This window comes from Pholcus phalangioides, unplaced genomic scaffold (genome assembly GCF_987345545.1).
Source record: "Pholcus phalangioides strain wild (caught in Gottingen) unplaced genomic scaffold, Ppha-v1.0 ptg000004l_1, whole genome shotgun sequence".
Taxonomy (NCBI): domain Eukaryota; kingdom Metazoa; phylum Arthropoda; class Arachnida; order Araneae; family Pholcidae; genus Pholcus; species Pholcus phalangioides.
Window position 1 is genome coordinate 23140521 of NW_028301597.1, and position 25628 is coordinate 23166148.

The window sequence follows — 25628 nt, forward strand, 5'->3', positions numbered from 1 at the left end:
AACCAGCTAATGCCTCATGGTAAGTAGCATCATGAACAGTACTGATTACTTCGTGAAGTTTTATTTAAGGCACAGTGCACGCAGCTTAATTTTATCGCATCGGGACTCGGAATTCCTGATAACAATAACCAATTGATAATTATATCTGAATAGATCACAATTGTAATTACGATGGCCATATGTTCCGTTTGGTCGAAAGGTCGTAATATAACACGAGGAGTTTTTATTAAAATTATTTTTTAAAAATTTTATGGCACAAAATATGATACATTTTGGTGATTTTTGTAAAAGTTGTATGTTCTTGGAGTTGAAATTCGATAAAAAAAAAACCAACAATTAAAATCCCGCAACCTCGTGGTAAAGTATATAACCGCATAGTGTTGAGAGACACACAAAGTATCAAGACATTTGAATGAGTGGTGTTCGAAAAAATGTTCCTCATATAACGAAAAACAGTTTTGAGAAAAAACGGTTTTTAGTGTAAAGCATGCGTATAATTCCTGCCAGCAGTTTATATTAAAATATTTTAAAAATATTTTCAGTACAGGTAGAACAAAAACTTGAACACAGACGCAGAAAATCTCATAGTATTTGGAAATTGAAAAATTGGGAAATGTGTTTTTTTGGAAAATTTGCTTGCACCAACCCGCTTAAAAGAAATTTCTGATGCCTTAGTGTTTTTCATCGATTTTATTAACCATCTCATGTAAAAAAAATTTATCATTCCTTCTTTCACATATTTTTCAGATTTTTCCACCTTTCCACGTTACTTAATTGTCTTCTTTGTTCTGCTTTATTTATTTCCATTTTGACAAATTTCAAGAAATTAAAATTTTAATTAAATCTTAATCCAAATTCCATTTCAATGAATTCAATTTGAATGTTTTCAAATTCCTCCATTTGATCACAGAAAGGGGGATTTTCAAAATAAATATATCGAGAAAACAAAACTAATATTTATTACAATTTAACCTGTAATCGAACCTGTATCTCCCAAAAGGAATCCGAAAGAAAAGCCATTCAAACTTGAATCCTCAACCCTCGTGTAATTAAAAATAAACACATTATCATGCTTTACTAAAATAATACCATACGCAACGCTGGTCTGTATAGGCACGAACATTATCGACACCATCATATAAAACCCTCGCCTTGAGCTTTACAAAATTTGAAATGAATTTTCACATTTAATATTAATGTATGCAAATGGGTTATCAGGTATGTGTTACCGTTGAGAAAGGTCTATTGAATACTTAAATACCACTAATAGACATATTCCTTCGAGAATCAAGCATTGTTTGTTTGTAAGGAAATGTTTTGGTAACCAGAAAATATATATATATAAAATGGCTGTGTTAAAAAATTCAAATTGAATGTGTTCAAATCTCGGGATACGATTACATTCAAAATTCATGAATTTTAAATCTTATAAAACATTAAATACAACTCCAAAATCATATTTAAGAAAATATTCAGATATGAAGAATGTTTTTGGAATAGTTTTACTCTGAGAACCACACGTTTCCCATAAACATTCCTTTGAGTTATTTGCAATGAATTGGCACGTCCTCGAATATGCTGTATGCACACAGTGGCGAAAAAATTAGGAACACTCTGCTACTCGCCACTAATATCGTGTGGGACCTCCTATGGCTTTGATGACGGCAAATGCATGGACTCTCTACAAGTTGCTGAAACCGTTGAGGGGGAATATTAGCCCATGCTAACGAAATGGCATCTCTCAAAAATCGCCGCCATCTGTCTTCGAAATCCGGAAACAAAAAATCAGTCGGTAAGTAGTAGGAGGTGAATTTTAAATGTAGAGAGGCTTTCGAAATGAGAGGATAAAACTCGCATTCGCTTTTCGAAATTGTGAGACCACAGAGAACTCCAGCAGAGACCGCTAGTAGTGATTGAACCAGGATCTTCACGAGTTTTTTCTCACTGAAGAGTCACTGCATGTTGGGGAGAACATACCCCCATTTTCTTTCAAATGCATGGCATGGCGTCAATTCGAAAATAACCCTGCCGAGTTGTTTTCCTCTGAATTCAGAAGGCAGGTAGCAGCACTTCTTAAAAACACACATAACAGGAATTCTTCAGAAACAAACTTCACGTCGGATGCAGGACACATACACAGTGAAATTCCGACGTTTACCAGTGTTCATCAGAAACTGTTCAGAGATTCATTAATGATATACCAAATAGGTTTTTTTCTGATAAAACTTTCATGGAATCTTAAAATAGTTTCACACACATATATGGCTGAAGTGAAATAAAGTCGGATGCCGTGAAATCCATTAGTTGTCGCCAAATCAAAAGTCTTGCACCACTTTATGTGCGAAATGCGATGCAATGCGGTTTCAGAACTTTTTCATGTCCGTTCGCACTTTTACAACGAAGTAATGTCTAGATCTAGAAGAAACATTGGTAAATTACTTACAGTTTCACCACCATCACACAGCAACAAAAGTTTATGAATTGAAAAAAAAATTAAATCTAGACTTCCTGATTTGATTTCAAGTAGGGCTGGTCCGATTAATCGATTAATCGAGTTGAATTAATGGATAAATTGCCAATCGCAGTTGAAAAGTTTAGTTGAGTTAATCAGCTCGATAAACCGATCAGAATTCAATTAAAATTTTTATTAAAAGTTTATAATATAACTTTAAAATATAATAAGTTTATATAATATATAATATTTAATATAATTAATATGATATATAATATTAATATATTTAATATTAATATAATATATAATATTTTATAATATATAAAATATAATAAAGTTTATAATATAACTTTTAAAAATGTCTTAAATTACGTTGCAATACATAACATTTCAGATAAGTGACAGTATTTAAAAACATTTCAATCAATATTTTGAATATTGAAAATATTCAAATTTTTCGGCATGAGGAAACACAGGTCGATGCAACGGAAACTAGTGATGATTTCTAAAATTACTGATGAAAAAAAAAAACAACGAAAGGATCCAAGTTAAAAAATCCCAGCATATGACAAGCATGTTCAGCATGTCCTGCCCCTCATACAAATACAAGGCCACAACAGGCAGAATGTCCAACGAGGTGGCTGAGAAAAATATACTCATAACAAATATGGATGTCATATATTACTAAAATACAACAACCCAATTAAAAATGCAATTACAACAATTATAAACAATATATATATATATATATATATATATATATATATACACACACACATGATAAAATATATTATGCAATGCCCATAAAATGTATTTATGGGGTTGTCTTATTCTAAAAGTATGGAAGACATGAATATGCAAATTTTCCCTTTTGCGTTTATCAGCAGGTTTGATCACTTATTTTGCTATCTAGGTTTTTTCAGAAACGTTAATGTGCATCCTCTATTGAAATACGTTTACCAAACATTTTAGGCGAACAAGTTCCATAGAGTAACATGAGTACAATAAACTTTCAAAAGTCGTGTTTTCCAAGTTCTAGAAATTTGCACACATTCGTGTTTCTCTCTAAGTGGGACGATATTAATTATCAATATAATTATATTTATATTATATCATTATATTATCAATATCATTATATTATCAATATCATTATATTATCAATATCATTATATTATCAATATCATTATATTAATATTAATTATTAGCTTCAAGTGGGCACAATCTTTATTTGTTAATCTACTGCTAAATGAACGCCAGAACTTTGCCACTGGACTTATCCCGTTGCCGAGATCTCTTCCAGCCCAGCTTCGTGGCAGAGTCTGGAACACTTTATTTTGTGTCAAAAAAAAACAAAAAAACATACAAACTTTTTTACAACATATTTTCCCCGGACAATTGGGTACTGTCGCATGTTAATCTACTGCTGTATTTGTTTACATCCATTCAGTGAATAGATGCGTGAAATGAATAGAAAATATGTTTATAGCATCAATAAATTTTATGTACAGTCGAATCCCATTATAGCGAACTCCGGAGGAATCACTTCGTTAAAATGAAATTTCATTAATTAGGAATTCTACGTTTTTGCATTGTTCTTATGTAAACTTATCTGAAGGATTAAAAAAGTGTTCGTTAAAACGAGAATGTCGCTATAACGGTATTCCTTAAAACGGGATTCGACTGTAGTTATCAACACTACGTTTGCTATGAATGTGAAGAGCATTTGAAAATATTCGATTGAAATTTTTTGAGAGATTAACTATTTAAAAACTTTAATCGATTTTTTATCCCTAATTTCAAGGAATATAACAGTTTTCAATTCACTATATTGAATACCTTTTTCTCTCAAAGTTAAATTTCAAATTTCTCTCCATTCGGCAATGCTTAGGTAGAAAATAACGTATTTCCCTGCGCAGAAACCCACATGCACATATTCACGAACACGTAATGTTCCATCTCATATTTCCAGTGACGACTACACTTTCCACATGCTGCTTCCTCCTAATAAAAAATGGTTTGCTTAATATCTCTATACTCGATAGACCGCATCTATTGGCGCATGAAATTCTTCTGAAGCGCTTGGTTGCGGTTATTCGCTTTGCGTGGTCTCGAGACTGGCTTTGTCAGGTTGTATATCATTCCTCCATTTCTGTCTCTTATGCGAATGAAAAGAAAGAAAGAATAAAAAAATGAAAAGAAATCATGAATATTTCAACTCAATTTCCCAGACGAAGTGGAGTACGTATTGGGAAAATAAAACTCAGTTTCTCAAAACTTCCATTTTTTTCAATATCAATTTCATTCAAAATGCATGTATGTTACTGCCCGAAATTGGCCATTTCGCGACAGGGCCGGTCACTTCGCGAATCGGTCGATTTCGTTAAATATTGGCCCTTCAGATGTCCGAGTTGCGGACATTTGGCTGATGATCCCTGGCCATAGTCCGATAACAAAAGACATGATTCAGGATCATTGTGAAGTTGATGTTTTTTTTTTTTCGTGGTAATTGCGTCAACGTTAGTTATGGCAACCCATCAAACCGCAGTCAAGATGCGATCATCATTTTTCACTTTTTTTTTCCTCTCGTCACATGGAGCTAATCCAATATAAGTGATACATATAGACATGTATCACAAGTTGGCAATTTAAAAATATGGATTTGGCTCCTGCCGGGCCGTCTTACGTCAGCTCATAGAGCTTTGGCCAGGGATCTCCGGCCAGTTCCCGAAATTGCCGGCCAAAGTCCGAATCATTCCTGCAATTTGGACTTTGGCCAAAACTCTTCGCCAATTCGTGAAGTGTCCGGCCCTTTCACGAATTGGTCGAGCTTTGTGCTTTAGCAGTAACATATATAAAAACCAGTTTTGAATAATTATTTTTATTCAATAATTTTTTAGGAACTACAAGTTTCATCCTTTCCACCTGGAAAAAATCCCCGAAAAATATATATATCTCCTTAAAGAGATTTTTGACAAATCAGTGATCATTAATGAAGCCAAATTTCCTAAAATGTCTATGTGTCTGCTTACTATATTCTATTTTTATTACGGGTTTTGCTCCAGACCAAATTCAATTTTATCGCAGCACATGGGCAGATAAACAAATCATAATTTCTATGGTTGAAAAGTGCCCGATTTCGGTCTTAGCAAACTGCATTATATAAACAACCATACATCCATTTTTCCGCTGTTTTAAGTCTAAAACAAGGGGGTCTTAATTTTTTGTCTTCCATGGATCCTTTGGGTAAAACAAGGCGAAAGACAAGGACCCCACCCCCTCCCCCAATTTCAAATAACATAAAGGCTATGATATGTGAAATATATAGAGTCGTGAATAAAGAGGGCGGATTTATTTTGGATAGATTCAAGTTTGTCGATGTTACTAGAGGTGTGGGGGGGGGGGGGGCCCCAGACCTCCGTTGCATAAGAAAGAACGGGAGAAATATAAGTTTGATAGCAGAGATGTCGGACGTCACGAGTAGAATGTTTGAGGTTGCGGCGAAGGAAAAAAAAGTTGGTTGAGACATTTCTGAACAGACATAATCGATATGATTATTCCAACGGAGATCAGCCGAGATTATGACCCCCAGATATTTAAATTGAGAAACTTGGGAAATGGTTACGTTATTGATAGAATATGAGAATTCAAGGGGAAGAGTTTTACTATTAGCTCTCATGAAAACTGTTTTAGATGCCAAATATGAGCACCAATCTGAGATGGAAGCAAGATTACGTTGGAGAGTTTCTTGATGAAATTTGTGAAATTGCGCGGTAGATTACACAAGTCATCAGCAAAAAATCTATTGGTGTAGTTGAGGGTTTCAGGGAGATCGTTTATATATATTAAAAACAATAAAGGTGAGAGAGCCGCTCCTTGAGGAGTACCTGAATTTACAGTGGCACAAGGGGAATCATGATCTTTGTGAATCAATCGCCCTTACTATAGCGATCATTCGCCCTTAGCTATCATTTAGTACCTACACGGGTTCTCCATTCTATTCCCTCATTTACCCAAGACCCCTCTCACCCTAACAGTCATAGAACCGGGGATCCATTATCCTAATCTTGACTTACCCGCGAGTTCCTAACCCTACCCTTATTCATCCACGAGTCCCTTACCCTAGACCTCATTAACCCACGGGCACGATCGTCTTAAATGTCATACACATGATACGTTTCCAAGGTGGTAACAAATGTCCAAATAAAATTTGATTCCTAGTGGTCACGATGTAAGTGTGCACCAATATACTCGACAAAGTGCGACACCAATATGCTCGACGAAGTGCGACACCAATATACTCGACGAAGTGCGACACCAATATACTCGACAAAGTGCGACACCAATATACTCGACAAAGTGCGACACCAATATACTCGGCAAGGTGCGACACCAATATACTCGGCAAAGTGCGACACCAATATACTCGGCAAAGTGCGACGCTATTGATGAAGTTTGGCAATGCCCCAAATTCCATGTTTTCAGAACCATTACTACTACTACTAAACCGCGCATGCAATTCCACTGCGGAACTTCTAACGAATTGGCATATGTTGGAATGTGTGCGTATGTGTTGTGAACCTGACGTGAAGTTTGTTTCTCTGCAATACTTTGTATGTAGTGCTCTGTCATCTGGCATCAACTTTTTTCACTGCCTCACGGAATTGGAGGCCATACCCTACTAAAGACCAACGTGAGAGCACAAACTTCGCTGGTTAAGGACCATATTTCGCTAAGGATTACTCTCGAGTCGTGTAAGAGCTTAGTTACTCTTTCCGCGAATGGTACACACTTGAGAAATCACTATGATTAAATTTGTTTTTTTATTATTGGAGCGGCAGTTATTTTTTCGCATAAGTACAGTCAATTCGTATGCATAGCCGATCGAACTCTTCACGTCCTTATTCAGATTTTTAAATGATGTTATATTTTTAGAATTGCTTTTCGTAGGCTATATATCCAATTCTAGAAAAGAGCTAGATTGGCCCGCGAGCCGAAGTTTGTGCAACCAGACCAACGACTTGGTCGACGATGTACTAAAACTACTAAGATATGCATGACTTGAGCTAAAAGGGTTGACTAGTTTCTATGAATATATTTCCTTCGAAAGGAAGCGTGGGTGTCGAAGGGTATGATCGAAGTCGCGGAGATTTTCAAAGGAGGAATAGAAGCGACTAAAAGTTATCAATACACCAAACCAACCATTGATCGATCACGGCCCCAGGGAGTCCTCTTGCAAAGATTTACTTTCACAAAGTCATGGCCAAAACAGACGAATTGCCCAATGTGTTGGCTAATAGAAATACAGTCGAATTTCATTTTAACGAATACCGTTATAGCTAAAATCGCGTTTTAACGAACATTTTTCTAATTTCCCGAGATAAGTTTACATTGAAATAATGATAAACCTGGAATTCTTTTATAACGAAATGATTTCTCTGGTTTCTTGGACTTCGTTATAACGGGATTCGACTATATATAAAAACGGCATCCTAATTAAATTAGGATGCCGATATATTCGAATTCGGAAAAACGGAGAAAAGTTGGGGAAAAAAACATTATAAATTTTATAATGTTTTTTTCCCCCAACTTTTCTCAGTTTTTTCGAATTCGAATATATTAGTGAATATCGCACTTAGAAACCTTGGAATTTTCTTTGTTGGCATCAGGAGGGGCATTTACTTTCATGACGTGACAAGAACAGGTTTTATCTTATTTTTAATTGTTCATTTGTTTTGGCGCAGTTTGACCTAATTGATCGTTGTGCCAATAAACTCAAAATCCAATCCAATCAGGAGAGGCAGGGCAACAGTTTTTCTAACTGGCTTTTCGAGAACAGGGATGTCCGTGTAAAAAAAAACCTAATTTTTTAAATTTTAACAACGATAGAAGCCTTTGCAATATAAATGACGTGTCTGCGGTTCACTAGCTATTTGAGTCGTTTTTCTAATTGGAAGTACGTCTGTGGGATCATCGGTTCACCAGTAAAATTCGGTGGTAGATGTTAGCTATCAACGTGTATAGTGTATATGTTACGGTAAATAAAAAATGTGATGAATCGGTTACTATGCATAATCGCCACAATCGTTTAATTTTACAAATTTACCGCTTGTAGTGGCGATAATGCATAATACCCAAGTGTCGTTCGTAAATTTGAAGAATGCTAAAAAAAATTACACGTAATGATGATTTTGATACGTAATATCAGGGTACGATCGTGAAATTTGATAAATAGGAGTTCGTTGTATCAAGGTCCGATTGTAAAATCCGTTAAATAGGGGCCGTTCAAGTATTACGTAAGCAAATTTTTAGCCATTTTTGACCCCCCTTCCCCCCCCCACCTTTGTCAGCAAAACGATGACCCCCCCCCCCCTCCCCCTTGCCAGCAAAATTTCGTCATCAGCTTTGCCCCTCTGAATCCTAACTCATATTTTCATAAAGTGTGGTTGCTGACGTAAGCATTATCCAAACCCCGCCCCCCCCCCTGTCATCAAAAGTCAGCAAATCGGAAACCCCCTCCTCCCCCCCCCACCATCGATGATGACATAATACTTGAACGGCCCCATAGGGGGTAATTGTATCGGGGACTCGTTATAGAATTCGTCAAATAGGAGTTTGTTATATTGGGGTCTGATTGCCTACGCAAAAAAATAAAACATAAAAATTCGTTAATTTAAAGAATTCCTTTCTTCCTTCTTTTAGAGATCGTTATATCGGAGTGTAGTCGTAAAATTTGTTAAATGAAAGTTCGTTACATCGAGGTACGACTTCAGAATTCGTCAAATAGGCATTATCTCGGGTATGTTCGGAAAAATTCTTTAAATCAGAGTTCATTATGTCCGGTTCAGACCCTGGCTTAAAAGTACGGTCATCGTAATAATAAATCTCATCACGGCAGTGTGGGACTGATTCATCATACGCCAATACGATATGACGATTATGCATGTGACGAATTCAGTACTTTACACAAAAAATTGACACGCTTTTAAGACAAATAAAATTTTAATTGGTCGACTGGTCGACGCGTTTCGGCTCTACAACGGAGAGCCGTCATCAGGACTTCGTGGTCAGAAATCACACAAATGAGTCGTTGAAGGAGTGATGTTTATGTTTGGTCGTCCGAGACCACGAGGTCCTGATGACGGCTCTCCATTAAAGAGTCAAAACGCTTCTAATTTTGTGAGAATTCAGTACTATTTTATCATTATTATCAACGACGCTTGGGTGTCATGAATAATCCTGGGAAAAAATTAAATCCAGGGAACTTTATCAAACTTACCAAAATGATCGGTTGATTATGCATAATAACCGGATTTATCGCATTCACCGCAACATATATACCTTGACTTGTACCGCACATCTAAGAAGCCCCTGCGACTTATAGGATAAGATCCCACTTGTCTATTAGATCAGTTAGGTAAGAAACAGAATTAAATTTAACCAAGTATGTTGAGTAAAAGAAAAATCGATAAATATAAACAAGCATAAAAGATATTATCTCAAAGTGAGTTCCTATTCTTCCAAAATGAAAGTAACCATTTCTTCCGAATAAATCCATATTTTCACTTTTTTCCATTAACTCTATTCCCCAGAGATCCATTTTCCACGCACATATACATTCATATTTTAATGTAATAAGAAGAAAAGGTAAATTCCAAAATTTAAAATGCATGTTTCCATCACCCCAAGCAACCACGTTTATATACAATACATTACGCCCTGGAAAAACGATCGTATATAGAAGGACTCAGAAGGTAAACGTATATTTTCCGAAATACTCGGTTTTTAGACTGAAAATATTTAATACATGAAAATGTGTATAAATACATAAATATCAAAGAGCTGGTGAATGACGGATAAAATATGCATGGAGGAAAACGGCAAAATGAAAATGCTCTCTTTCGTGTATGAAGACATTCAAAAATTTTAACATCCTTGTTCGCAGAAACTAAGTTCATGTTACTGAATCCGTGTTCCATATTCAGTATATTGTCCGTTGAAAGGACTATTTGGAAAAGTTTCTCTTATTTTCAATGAGGTTTACTTGAGAGAGAACTTCTGAAATCCAGAATTAAGATTTTTTTTTTCATGACTTATGTAAACTATCATGTCATATAAACGTATTCATCTGATATATTTGTCAAACATAAGTTATATATGCGTTTTGTTTGGGTGAATTATAAATTGACGCTCATTGCGTCTTGTGGAAGCTCTCTACCTTCCGCCATTGGCGATTTTTCAGCAATTTCAGGGATAGTTGGCCACTTTACTTGCCTTTGACAATTTTTATCGCTGTAATTTACTATGGCTATCATCGTATACAATTTTTATGGTTGTAAGACCAACTTTACTTTCCTTCGATAGTTTTTTTTTTCTTTTGGCGATAATTTGTGATATCCCGTATGGATTCCGATTTTCTGTTTCCTGTATTTTTATGAAGGAAATATGGTCAGTCCATATATTTGTTGAGTTGCGTGTATATACTTTTCTACCGGAACACGTTCGGCGGGCAGCATCTGGCCCGCGGGCCGTAGTTTGCCCATCACTAGTTTAGACCTACGATAGATTATTGCGTATAATATTTTTATTTGAATATTGGTTTTTTCTTTCTTTCTAATTTTCAATTTTCGGTAGTCGGTTTGGGGAAAAAATATCGATAATCGGATAATATCTTGATTTTCTTTTTAATATGAAGGAATAGTGAAAAAATGTCAAATACGTATTTATCACGTACTAGTACTCAATTCTTCGCCGCTTCAAGACCAAGTACGAAATTCTTGATTGGAGAATTTGATACTGAAAAATTCAATGTTATCATTTAATTAATTAATATTTCTGCTCACGGTTTTCTTTCTAATAATATAAATATTAATAATCTCTGATAATATAAATGTGTGTTTACAATCTCTAATTATTTCAATATTAATAATGCCGGTTCGCATATTACTTGTCCTATTTATTTCAGAAATATATGGCATCCATATTTGTTATGGGCATTTTTTTCTCAGCCTGTTGGGCATTTTGCCTGTTGTGGCGTTGTATTTGTATTTGTATGTAAATATTAATAATCTTTAATAACGGGAATATTCATTATCACCGCTGAAATAAATATTAATTATCTTTATCAATATAATTTATCGATCTCTATGGCAATGTTTTTCAACCAATGGTCCGTGAGAACTTTCTGCAGGTCTGCAAAAAATCTTGCGTAATCGATATAGCCGCTACATAATTCCAGATTTTTAAAAAAAATGAAATGCTGCCTCTGAAATTTGTGTTTATCTGTGGTGTGCAAATTATTCTCCGTCTATTTTATATTTTGCCAGTCCAAAAAAGTTCTTTTTATTCATTTTATTTATTTATTTTTTGCTGTTGCGCAAATTATCTCGCATTTTTTTTGTTTATCTTTTGCCAATCCGCAAATTATTCCACTTTTTTTTTGTTATCTGCTGCCGGTTCGCAGATTGCTTCTATTCATTTATTTATTAGTCGATGCACAAATTATTCTTCCTATTGATTTGTTTTTTGTCAATAAGAAAATCATTTTTGCTGATCAGAAAATTATTTTTTCTAATTACACTGCTGGCCACCGCAAATGCAACACCCTGAAGGAAGCATGCAAATAATATGAAATTTACAACATGCATTAGCGGAGGTGAGATATGCAAATGATTAGAATTTCAGCGCAGACGCACATCACGCGCGCCTGTGGCGCCACTTCAAAGCGCTATTTAAGGCTTGGAGATTTCGACGATTTGAAGTACGGCAATTGTGTTTTTCTTGTGGTTTTTTCAAAAAAACGATCAGTTATGCCTCGTAGAAAACAGCGATCATCTTTTGATCAAGTATCCGAGTTCGACAGAGGAAGGATAGTGGCCTACCGAGATTGTGGATTATCTTTCAGGGAAATCGGTAGTCGTGTTGGACGAAACCAAACAACTGTAATGCGGATATGTGATCGTTGGATGCAGGAGGGTACGACGGACCGACGTGTTCGATCGCATCCACCTCAGTGCACCACTTCACGTGATGACAGGCGTATTGTGCGTATGGCAGTGACGGATCGCTCAGCCACATCACGAACCATAGCACAGCACATTCAGTCTGTACCGCATCATCTAGTGTCTGCGCGTACCATTCGACGCCGTTTACAGCAGAGTGGTCTGTCCGCAAGACGTCCATTGCTTCGTCTACCCTTGACGCAGAACCACAGACGTCTCCGCCGCCAATGGTGCGATGAAAGAAGGATGTGGACGGCACAATGGAATGAAATTGTCTTTACTGACGAGTCACGCTTCTGTCTGCAACACCACGATGGTCGGATTCGAGTCTGGAGACACCGTGGAGAGAGGATGCTGAACAGCTGCGTTATGCACCGCCACACTGGTCCTGCACCGGGTATTATGGTATGGGGCGGTATTGGATATCACTCTCGCACTCCTCTAGTACGCATTTCCTGTACTTTAAAAAGCCAGCGCTACATCTCCGAGGTATTGGAGCCAGTTGTCCTTCCTTACCTTCAGGGCTTGTCCACAGCCATATTTCAACAGGATAATGCGCGACCACACGTGGCACGCATTGTCCAAAGGTTCTTCGTCAATTGCCAGATTTAATTGCTTCCCTGGCCAGCTCGCTCTCCGGATCTTTCGCCGATAGAAAACATGTGGTCCATGGTTGCTCAACGATTGACCCAGATTACATCCCCAGCTGCCACACCAGATCAACTTTGGCAACGCGTGGAAGCTGCTTGGTCTGCTGTACCCCAAGAACACATCCAAAGTCTCTTTGAATCAATGCCGAGGCGTGTGGCAGCGATGATCTCCAACAATGGCGGCTACTCTGGCTACTGATTTTGGCAGGAACCACACTTCACAGAAGTCTATAAATTTAATCATTTGATGCTTGGTCAACATGTTATCTACAAAATAAATATTGTTGCGATATCTCTTGTCTTTCTTGGTGTTGCAATTTGGGTGGCCAGCAGTGTATTATTTTTGGCCGGCCCGAAATTATTCCATACTTTCATTCCTCTGCTGCCCGTCAGCAAATTATTTCTCCTCTATATTTATTTTAGTCGGTCCACAAATTACTTCTACTTGTTCATTTTCAGTTGACTGACAAATTATTTTCATATTGATTTATTTTTTGTTGGTTAGCAAACTATTTTTCGCAATTATTGTTATTTTTTTTTAATCAGAAAATTATTTTTGCCTTATAAATTGCCTTTTTTGCCGGTCAGCAAATTATTCCACCTTTTCATTCATCTGTTGCCTTACAGCAAATTATTTCACCTATTTATTTTACCGATCAGCAATTATTCTTTCTATTGATTTTTTTTTTCTTTTTGCTTGTTAGCAAATTATTCTACGTACTGATTTATTTTTTGCCAATTACAAAATAAATTTTTCCTTATTATTATTATTATTTTTTGTCGGTCAGCAAGTTCTTCCATCTTTTCATTTATCTGTTGCCGTGATGCAAATTATTTCTTCTATTTAATTATTTATTTTCGGTCGGTCCGCAAATTGTTTCTATTTATTCCTTTTTCTGTCGATCCGCAACTATTCTTCCTAATTATTATTACTTTTTTTTTTTGCTGGTAAGCAGATTATTTTTCCTAATGATTTATTTTTTTGGCAATTAGGAAATTTTTTTTAATTATTATTATTTTTTTCTTTTTCTTGGCCGGTCAGCAAGATGTTCCATCTTTTTATTTATCTGCTGTCGGTCAGAGCAAATTACTTTTATTTATTTATTTTTCGTCGGTCCGTAAATTAATTCTCTATTCATTTTTAGTAGACCAGCAAATAATTCTTCTTACTGATTCATTTTATGCTGGTTAGCAAACTGTTTTTCCTAATTTCTTTCTCTTTTGCTAGTCAGCAGATTATTTCTCTCCTTTCCGCCGGTCCGCGAAGTTTTTAAAACATGTTCACCGGTCCACAGGTTTAGAAAGGTTAAAGAACGCTCTTCCATAATATGTTCATCTCGTTTTTATACATTTTATATGTTGGACATAAAAACGTAGAACTTTTTTTCGTGAGAATTAATATTTAAATAATTTTATGCTATACATAAAGTAGTGGAAATATTTTATTATCCATAGATATATTGCATTATATTTTATGCTCTTTGTGAAAGTTTTATTAAAGTTTCTCTACTAAAGTTCCATTTAAACACTTACGTTTCATTTTTCTCTCTATATTTTTTATCATTTATTTTACGAACTATAAATAAGAGATATTTATTCGAAAATTTTATGCGAATTCCTGAGGAACTACAGCTGATAAAAAAAAAATTTAAAAAATATATTTTCTGGCGTTGAAAAGTAATGCAATTAAATTTGAAACATCGAAGGCTTCCAAATATCATTTGTGACAGTGAAAGCAAATGAATTTCCTATGGAGATAAGAACACTAAAAAATCCTAAATTTCTATACACTAGCATATTGAAATGAACCTTCGTTTGTTATTTGATTGAAATACGGCGAAATAAGAGGATTTGCATAAAATGAATTCCCGTGTGATGTTGAACATAGTTGTTGTGTTGTGCCATGTTGAACACATCAATTTTTATTTATCATTTAATGAACTACAGAATTATTCTTATTCATAATCAATATTTACAGTATATGCATTATTATAAATTTTTTAATCGTTTTATTTCATTACTTGCTAGTTTTGCGCCTTACAAAAAGGATTCAAATTTCGGTTTTTGAATGTATTGTATTGTACCACCTAAAATACAATCGACGCTCGTAATAACGAGGCCATCTTTCTAATACCATCCTCATATTTTGATAACAATATTACGTTTTCTCATATTTCCCAACGAAGCTTACTTGATTTTTTTCCCTTTTTTTCTGAAATCAGTGTATAAGATTATTAAACCTTATAAACTATATGATGATATAGTTCTGACTATAATTATCATCGCATTTATAATTAAGTAAGTAATTTTGGTCATGTATAGTACGGTGGGAGTGATAAATCCGGTAATTATACATAATCGCCGAGAATTTTTCTAAGTTTGATAAATTGCCCCGACTTTATCACTTTCACAGACGATTATGCATAGGTTTCAGCTATTATATATAGGGGGGGTCATTTGGTTCAGCTATACATTTTAGTCAAATGGATTGTACGTTGCATCGAGTTGATGGCTGTCTTCATGGGGAGAACGACGCGAGTGATTCGAAACTTGCGAGCCCGGGGCAAGAGGAGCCACCACTATATATCTTTGCTAGATTTTCCGCCACAACTCTGCCTCTTTTGAGGTAACGGAAGTAAGTTGCTTTGCATCAGTCCGGGGTTGTGAGCGGTTCTACCTATCTATGATTACACCCAAACGTTGGTGGTAAATTTAATGAGTACTGAAAAAATTATCACTTTTACCGGCGATTATGCATAATAACCAAGCGTCGCGTTGTTGGCAAACATGATAAATCGTACAATATGATATCCTATACATGATAATTTACACATGTATTGTATGATTATATCGGGATAGGTAAAATTTTTTATCATTATAATTCAGTTTGACTATATTCATTACACATACTAGACTCGTTTAGAATATTTTTCATATTTATCTAATTCACCAATTGCACTAGGGTATTATGCATAATCACAAAGTGCGATAAATTTCAAGTATTTATCTAATTTACCAACGACACTAGGGTAACATGCATATTCGACGATAAAAGTGTTGTATTCATCAAACTTACCAAGACGATTGGTAAGTGTGCATAATAACCGGTAAATATGTATAATAACCAAAAATTTATCACATCTATAACATATATATTCAATTCACATGTTCGTCAAACTAAACGTTTATTTTTCGTGAATGGTATTTTAATCAACTGTGATTTGCAGTAGCATTCGATTTTCCGCCATTGGCGATTTTTCAGTGGTAAAGGACAACGTTATGACGATAATTGGCGATGCCTGGTATTTGAATTCCCGTAGGAATTCCAATTTCTTGTATTTTTTGTAGAGGAAGTAAGGTCAGCATAGGTATACAGAGTGATTCAGAAAAGATAGGGGAAAAACTTTAAGAGGTGACAGTACACACTAATACAAACAATTATCATCAAAGAATGCGTGGTCTAACATGAAACGCAAAAGCGCTATCGCGTTCCGAAACGGCCGCTCCGCAAACGTTTAAACGGCATTCCTGTTGAAATTTATCGGGAGAAAAAGAACACCGTGAATGCAAATGTTACCTGGAGAAGAGGAAGAAACCGTATACAAACGTAAAAGGCGCGGACGCCAGTCTTTTCTAAATCACCCTGTATGTCATGTGTGTTTATTAATGCTTTTCTACCGGAACACCTTTCGCGGACCGGAGGTTGTGCACCCCCACTGCTCTAGTGCGTATTCTGTTCAACGACACTCTCTCACCAAGTTAAAGAGATGATATTAACTGTATTTAATAATAAATATCCTGATCCTAATGTTCTAGTTTCTATATTTTGAGATACATATGGATATTCGTAACACACATATATCTTGATTCTTCATCTAATTGAAATCTAGCCATGGATGCCTAGAAACTGCAGCAGCAGCAAATGAATCTCTTCATCAAAGAGGTGACAGCATTGCGGATAATAATGCCGAAGAAGGACATATAATTTGGTGAGTATCTTTACCCCTGCATTGATTCGAAATAGCGTCTGTTTCCGTGCGTTCATCTCAAATGTTGAAGCGTGACGTGATTTCTTATGATGGAAACGATATACGGTCGACGCTCGTTGTAACGACCATTTCATTACAACTATTTAGGATAAGTCCCAAATGTTTGTAAAAACGACACTACTCTGTCCTGTATATTTTTCCCTTTCGATGCAACCGCCACCCGATATATAACGTCTGTTTTTCACGGAAAAGGGCTCGTTGTAACGAGCGTCGATTGTATTTGCTATCTTTTCGCTAATTAGTGAGGACTTTAGAAAAGGAGAATCTTAAAATTTAATTATTATCAATGCTTAATCCTTTCAGTGGCAATCCCGAAATAACTCGTTGAACTTCATCAGTTTTATTTCAATCACCCCAAAATATTTAGTCTTCTAAAAATGCGTTGACAGTATTTTTACCGTAAAACACGTTTTCCATTCCCTCTCCACAACCAATCAAGTGCCAGTGGGCGGAGTCAGCTCTTGTTCAAGGTTGGATAAGAGAAAGAGCGAGAAAAATAGGTATTGTGTGTGTTCCACTTTCTTTCAGCACAGTAGAGTAATATACACTCGGCATATATATATATAATACAGAAATATTTTTCACGAAAGAAAAGTATATCTCTTCCTATAGAAAGCCACACACGTCACGGCAAGTGTTTTTGTATCATAGTGAGGGAAATAAAAGCAATGAGTGGTGTCAAATTTATTGTGGGGGGAGCAGTTATCAGCTTGCAATCGGAAAAAATGGAACAATGCTTGATAATAGGTGACGATTTGCGAAAGTTTCACAATTTCAAATGTGGCAGTTATAACGCGGGTCAGGAAAAGGGTAAAAACCAGCGGTTTAGTCTGTTTGTATAAAAATTAGTGTGTAATAAAGTGGTGGAAAAGAAGTTTAAGGACAACCGAAAAATCTTTATCTCGATAACTTGTGGATGTAAATATATGAAAATTTCAGAGCGATAATTACTAGTGGAGCTCTACGTTTTCCGGCGGAAAACAAGGTGATCAAAAAAGATTATTCACAGTATTTGATTAAAAATAATCTCTCTGCGTAATTTAGAAGAAATGCAAATTGCCTTGCACGCATTGAACTGCGCCTTATGTGTTAAAAATAGATAAATTCAAATGTGCGGTAAAAGTACAACCTGCTCTTGTAAAACAGCACAGAGAAAAGCTATGCGAATTGGCCACACACAGCATGTATCTTTCGGTACCAAGTGGGATGAGGATGTTTTCTTTGATGAGAAGCAATTTAGATGGACTCGATGGTTTTCAATATTACTGACCTATGGAATGTCAAGGTCATACAACAGTTTCGAAATAATTTCTATTTCCAGAGGCACCTCTCGTAACTTTTAGACATCTTTTGTTTCATTACAGCAATACTCCTGCACGTGTTTCAAAGTCTAAAAACAGTTGGTTTGAAGACAATTCAGGTGAAACCTTTCGAGTGATCATTGAGACATCCTTTCCTTATTCCTATAAAGCACTTTCTTGCGTTACATTTTGACTGATGAAGGGTATAGAAATTGTACACAGTACGAAAGCAAACATAATCCCTCCTATTGCAGTCATCAAACAAGCTCGTATGAAAGACGGTTACACAACCAGTTATTTATGGCTTATCTCTATCAATGACGTCCCGAATGATAACGATAATAAAGAAAAAAAAGGCGTCTTTCTTTTCTTCTCTTGATCAAAAAATTTTTGCACATAATTTTCAATTTTGCGCGTGCATGAGTACGTGCGTACGTGTGTGCGCAAATGTGCTTACACTTTCAGGTTTTTTGACCTTTACTATACTTTAAACAATTTTTTTTTCCTGGAGCAGTGCAGTACTCAACAAATTAATTTGCACTGGAAAATGTTCAGTTCTACTTGTAATTGTCGCTCTAAAATTTTCATATATTTACATCCGCAAGTTTTTGAGGTATGGCGATTTCCCAGTTTTGTCCTTGAACTTTTTTCCCACCACACCCTACAAGTTAACGCAATGACGCGAACTGAAAATTCGTAAAATAAAGAAATGAATATGAATGAGAAATTGAACTGGGTTTCACCTCCCAGCCACCCCACGCCAATTCCCCAGCTTATAAGCGGAAAAATTGGATCGAACACGTGAAGATATTCAAACTGAATGGCATGAGCGAAATAATTCCGCGATGTAATTAGAATCCCGATTAATTAAACTCCACTTCAATTACGATCAAATATTTTCAGTCTCCCGCGTAACTCACTCGAGAGAAAGATTGTACATATTTCAATTTACGACGTCTCTCGGTTGTTTTTGAAAGTTTGTAACACGAAATTTCGATGGTGAAAACAATTTCTCCATGCCCGGATGAATATTCACAAAGTAATCGTTATGTTTGAAATTAATTGCCTCGTAATAAGTTGGCTGAATCGATTTGGGCATGGTTTTATTCCGATGGCGAAGAAACTAATACATTTGTGTGTTTCTATCGCTTCCAAAACCGTAACTTATGGATTGTCGTTTTTTTTGTTGTGTTGTTTTTTGTTTTCAATTAACAATAATAATTCAAGGTACTTCCATGACACCATTAACTTTGATTTCCGTTGATGTAAAACCCAAATATTGATATGAGCTGGATATTATTATTATTATTAATAATCATCATCAGTCCAATTAACGTAACGAGCAAAATTCCAAGAAATAATTTTCCAGCAATGTCACAACAACGCATTTTCCTGCGAAAAGCCTGTCGTAATAACTCATTACCATAGCTCTCAAATCATTCCCTGCTTCAGTTGATGACACACATTGAATGTTGTACAGGGTGACTCCATTATATCCCCCTTTGCCGCGTTTTACTGGCGAACCGTTGATCCTAGAGGCATACTTTTTCAAGTAGAAAATGTATCTGTTACTTTTAACGCGTTGGCCGGTTCGCGAACTTGCCGACGCAGCTGCCCCGGTCAATGTCCGAAATTCGGGTTCTCACCGGGCCCTATACATCGATCCCTATGATTCGGGGGTCATCGCCACGTTGGTGTATTTTTTTTTTTTTTTGTGATAATTATGACCGTTTATAATTAGCAGTAGATAACCATAACAATTATGGTTAACTATGGCAACTCTAACGATCAAAGGAATCTGAATATCGATGTCTTAGTGATCCATATACATAGGAATCGACATGTAAGGGCCGGCCAAAGCTAGGCGAAAGCCCGAAATTTAGACATTGACCGGATCGACTGGGCCGGTGAGTTCGCAAACTGGCCAACTTCGGGCTTAGTAACATATTCAAATAATAAATAAAAACTCAAATATATCATTTATGATGCAAGGGGTTGTTTTATTAATTGAAAAATGGAAAAAGTAACCTTTTCTACGAATATTCTCTTAAAAAGTCCAACTGGAAAGTTGTTGCCCTGTCCGTTTTGAGGGCAACAAAAAAAAATCTATGTTTTGAAGTGCAATATTTGCTGAGATATTTGAATTCAAAATTGGAGAAAATTTTAGAAAGAACGGCATAAACGGGGGAGAAAAACGTTATGCGTTAGCATATGCTGTCTTTTTTCAACTTTTCTTCGATTGTTGAATTCAAGTACCTCAGCGAATATATATACATATATATTTTTGGCCTCAGGAAAGACAGAAAAAAAACTTTCCAACTGGGTTTTTGAGGACAGGGTGTCCGTATAAAAAGTTAAGTTTTATATAACTGCATAACCCTTTGCAACATGATTGACGTATCTAAGGTCTACACATTATTTGGATATGTTTTCTAAATGGAAGTGTGCCTCTACGGTGAGATCAACGGTTCTACAGCGAAGTGCGGAAAGCAACCTGTATATCTATTATACAGTCGAATTCCGTTTTAACGAATACCGTTATAACGAAAATCTCGTTTTAAAGAACACTTTTCTAATCCCCCCCCCCAAATAAGTTTACATAGGAACAATGTAAGAATCTGGAATTCCTTTATAACGAAATTTCGTTTTAACGAAGTGATTCCTCCGGTCTCTTGGCGTCGTTATAAAGGGATTCGACTGTATTATGTTTTATGCTATATTTCCATGCATACTCACTGTATTTATGCTCTATGTCTATTTTTTAATGGATCCAAATTATTATGAAAATTTGTTTCTTGAATTTCACGAGTCATAATGCAAGAAGCAATCTTTTTTTGTAGGGAAGGGTAGTTGATTTGCTGTCATAGAACATGGAAAAAATTGTACGCGATTCTGAGCTTTTTTGGGGGGGGGAGGAGGGGCCTTCACAAACTCTGCCCATCGAGCTTATATTACGGGAGGGAGCATCCAGCAGCCGCGACGTCGTCTACATCTAATGCAAGGATACCACGTGATCCGGTGAAAACAAACACGATCTCCCATAGAGATCAATGTTAAAATTGCCGATTTTAACATAGAATTGCGGAAATTTAGTAAGGTTTTCCGCCGCATCAATAATTTTAAAAATTGAATTGAATTCTCGATTTTCGAAATATTGAGTTCGCTTAGAGATACGAAGCCCAGAAAATTAAATATAAATTAATTAGCAAGACCCACTTTTGAGGTTGATATCCATGCAATGACATTAATTTCAGCTTTTTATTTATATCTCAAGCACGAAAATGAAAATTAATGTCTCCGTATTGTCTTATATTATCTAATTGCATCAATCCGTATAGTTTAGGATGTTTTGAAATTAATTATGGAATTATTTCTTTATTAATTATTATTTCTTTCATTACTTCTGGAGTAATTGCTTTAATCAATTCTGGATTTGTTTCTTTCATTATTGCTGAAATTATTTTTCATCAACGCAGATATTATTTCTTTTACTAATGTTGGAATTATTTCTTTCACTGATTCTGAAATTATATCTCATTAATTCTGGCATTATCTCTTTCATTAATTCTGGCATTATCTCTTTCATTAATTCTGGCATTATCTCTTTCATTAATTCTGGCATTATCTCTTTCATTAATTCTGGCATTATCTCTTTCATTAATTCTGGCATTATCTCTTTCATTAATTTTGTAATTAAATCTCATTAATTTTGTAATTATATCTCATTAACTTTGTAATTATATCTCATTAATTTTGGAATTATATCTCATTAATTTTGGAAGTATCATTTTTTCATTAATGCTAGAATTATTTCTTTCATTGATTCTAAAATTTTTCTTTCATTAATTTTAGAACTATCTTTCACTTTAATTCTGGAATTACCGCTTTTATTAATATTGGAATTATCACTTCATTAATGTTGAAATTACTTCTTTCATCGATTTTGGAATTATGTCTTCCATTAATTCTATAATTTTTCTTTCATTAATTTTGGAATTATCCCTTTTTCTTAATTCTGAAATTATTTCTTTCATTATTAATACTGAAATTATCGCGTTCATTTATTTTGGAACTGAAATTATCTGTCTTTAAAACGAATTTTTCTTTCATTTATTCTGGAATCATCTTTCATTAATGCTGGAATTATCACTTTCATTTATTTGGAGCTGAAATTATCTCTTTCATTAATTTGGAACTGAAATTATCACTTTCATTTATTTGGAGCTGAAATTATCTCTTTCATTAATTTGGAACTGAAATTATCACTTTCATTTATTTGGAGCTGAAATTATCACTTTCATTTATTTGGAGCTGAAATTATCTCTTTCATTAATTTGGAACTGAAATTATCACTTTCATTAATTCTGGAATTATCACTTCTATTTATTTTGTAACTAAAATTATCACTTTCATTAATTCTGGAATTATCACTTCTATTTATTTTGGAACTAAAATTATCACTTTCATTAATTCTGGAATTATCACTTCTATTTATTTTGGAACTAAAATTATCTCTCATTAATTCTGGAATTATCAATTTCATCGATGCTGAAAGCATCTTTCATTAATCTTGGAATTATCTTTCATTAATGCTAAAATTATGTTTGGTTAAAGTTATTAATCTGCCTGTTTTTGCTTCAAAAAATGTTTGATTAAAGCTGCGGAATTTAATTTATATGGGCCCATAATTAATTTCAAAACATCCTAAACTATACGGATTGATGCAATTGGATAATATAAGACAATACGGAGACATTAATTCTCATTTTCGTGCTTGAGATATAAATAAAAAGCTGAAATTAATGTCATTACATGGATATCAACCTTAAAAGTGGGTCATTATTTTATTATCTGGCTCATTATTTTATATTTAATTTTCTGGGCTTCGTATCTCTAAGCGAACTCAATATTTCGAAAATCGAGGATTCAATTCAATTTTTAAAATTATTGATGCGGCGGAATACCTTACTAAATTTCCGCAATTCTATGTTAAAATCGGCAATTTTAACATTGATCTCTATGGGAGATCGTGTTTGTTTTCACCGGATCACGTGGTCTTCCGACGAAGATGTTGGGGGACACCTTCCCTCAGCACTGCCAAGGCGGAGACCGCTGACGTCATGCTCCCTCTATATAATATAAGCTCGATGACTCTACCATTAAGATAGCTCGGGCTGTGAGTGTTTCCACACCTCAAAACCGGTTTTTTTACGGATTGAAGTTCCCACGGTTTTTCCATGGGTCCCCACAGTGCTTGTGGATCCGACTTTATAGTGATCACGCAGGTTTTACCAACCAAATATGGAAGCCAAATGTAACACGAAACAAATCATAACTCCGATGACATAGATAGGTTAAAGCCGTGCATGCACACACGCACATAAAAATCACGCGTTCCTGTGTGTAACCAATTCGTTAGATATTCCCCAAATGAATGTTTACGAGTTGCACGTTCGGTTAGGTAGTAGATTACTGATTGATTTCGAATATCGATGAATCATAAACGTCTCAAATGCATGATTCATCATGTATCTCGTGTCCGTGGCCATGGATCCAAATCCATTTTCAAAGATCCACCAGTTTCTGGACAACAACATCCTGCTCTGAAAGGTATCTTCCGGTTGACCGCATTCCATCCTAAAAGCGTTTTGTTACGTTTGCAAACAAGACCGAAATTGATTCTGGAATTCATGTACTCCATTATCTTCCCCGGCAATGCAATTATTGATCTGCGGCAAATAAGTTCTTGCGAGTTGGATAGGTGCATTTGACAATATCCGCGACATCAGTGCTGTCATCGAAGAGACACCGTTTGTCCATGACGAGGAGATACATTTCCGAGCTGTCAAAGCGGTATATCAGAAGATGGAGGGAGATACAGACGGTTCTCCCACACACATAAAATCTACAAGCAATTTATGGACGCATTGTAATGCGTATGTTCCGAAGCGCACAGTCATCTCTACACAGAGGCGTATCCACGGATGGGGGAGGTAAAGTTGGCTATAGCCCAGAGAGGCAAATTCAGAGGGCGGTCGGAAAATTTAATGTGATCGAGGAAAATTAGAAGGGGTAAGGGCATCATATATAGCTATAAATACCCGTCTGCATGAAGAGTGATTGGTCGGGTGAGCGATCAAGAACGTGACAGAGGGACTAGGTCAGTGTGATATTAAAAGAGTGACCATGAGAAGGTGCAAGCATACGAGTGATCAAAAATATGTGCACAAATGCGAGTGATAAAAAGGGTGTGCATGCATGGGAGTGGCAAAAACAGTGTGCAAGTACGTGAATGACATAAATAGTGTGAAAGTGTGTGAATGACAAAAAGAATGTCCTAAAGAGCGAGTGGCCAGATCAGTGAGTGACCAAAAGATAGACTTAAGTATTCTGTAAGCGTGACCAAAATGCGTGCATGATCAAACCAGTGGCACAGAGACTAAGGTATCACGCCAGTGAGTGACCTATTGAGTGTGTAATCATAGGAGTGACTAAATAAAAGGACCTAGTTAGCGAGGAGTGAAAAGGATTGTGTCCATAGGGTATGAAAGCATGTAAGTGACCAAAAGCTGACTCAGAGACGGAAGTACGCAATTATGCGCAAAACCCTTTCACCAATTCTTGAATTATTTCTTGCGTTGATTCTGAGTATTCATCAATGGCAGAATTATTGATTTCATTAATTTTTGATTTTCATAGATTCTGGAATTCTTTTCTCCGTTGATTCAGGATTTCCACGTAGACTAATTATTTCTTTCATCAATTCCAGAATTCTTTCATTAATCCTCAATTTTCATTGTGTGTTGCTGGAATCTTTCTTTCAAATATTTTTAATTCAACAATTCTAAAATTTTCACTGGTTTCCGGAATCGTTTTGTCTCATTAGTTTAAAGTTACCTTCAATGCTAAATTTTCAGCAATATTTGAGTAAACTTACATTTAGTTGTGTGTTTTTAAATTAACTTTGTACGGATATCTCTCAGCATTCCTACATACAGAGTGTCCTGGAAATTGTAATGTGGCCTTTATCTCATCAACCATTCGTCGTAGAGATATCGTTTCAATTTAGAAAATGCTCAAAATATTTTCAGAAATCACCCTGTACCAGTTTTCAGAGTGATAAAGAGTGTGTTACAAAACAAAAAAAATTTAAATTTTCATACGCTCTCCCTCACCTC

At 35.6% G+C, this 25628-nt stretch overlaps 1 protein-coding gene across 3 annotated transcripts in view; it reads left to right on the plus strand.

The window, feature by feature from the left end:
- The window catches only part of LOC149086774 (potassium channel subfamily T member 2-like), a 292063-nt gene that overhangs the window by 202905 nt on the left and 63530 nt on the right, over positions 1 to 25628 (plus strand). For all 3 annotated transcript variants that reach the window (XM_089231146.1, XM_089231145.1, XM_089231144.1), the window contains one exon: positions 16991 to 17089. In XM_089231146.1, the coding sequence (XP_089087272.1) occupies positions 16991 to 17089 (99 nt within the window). The remainder of the gene's footprint in view (positions 1 to 16990; positions 17090 to 25628) is intronic.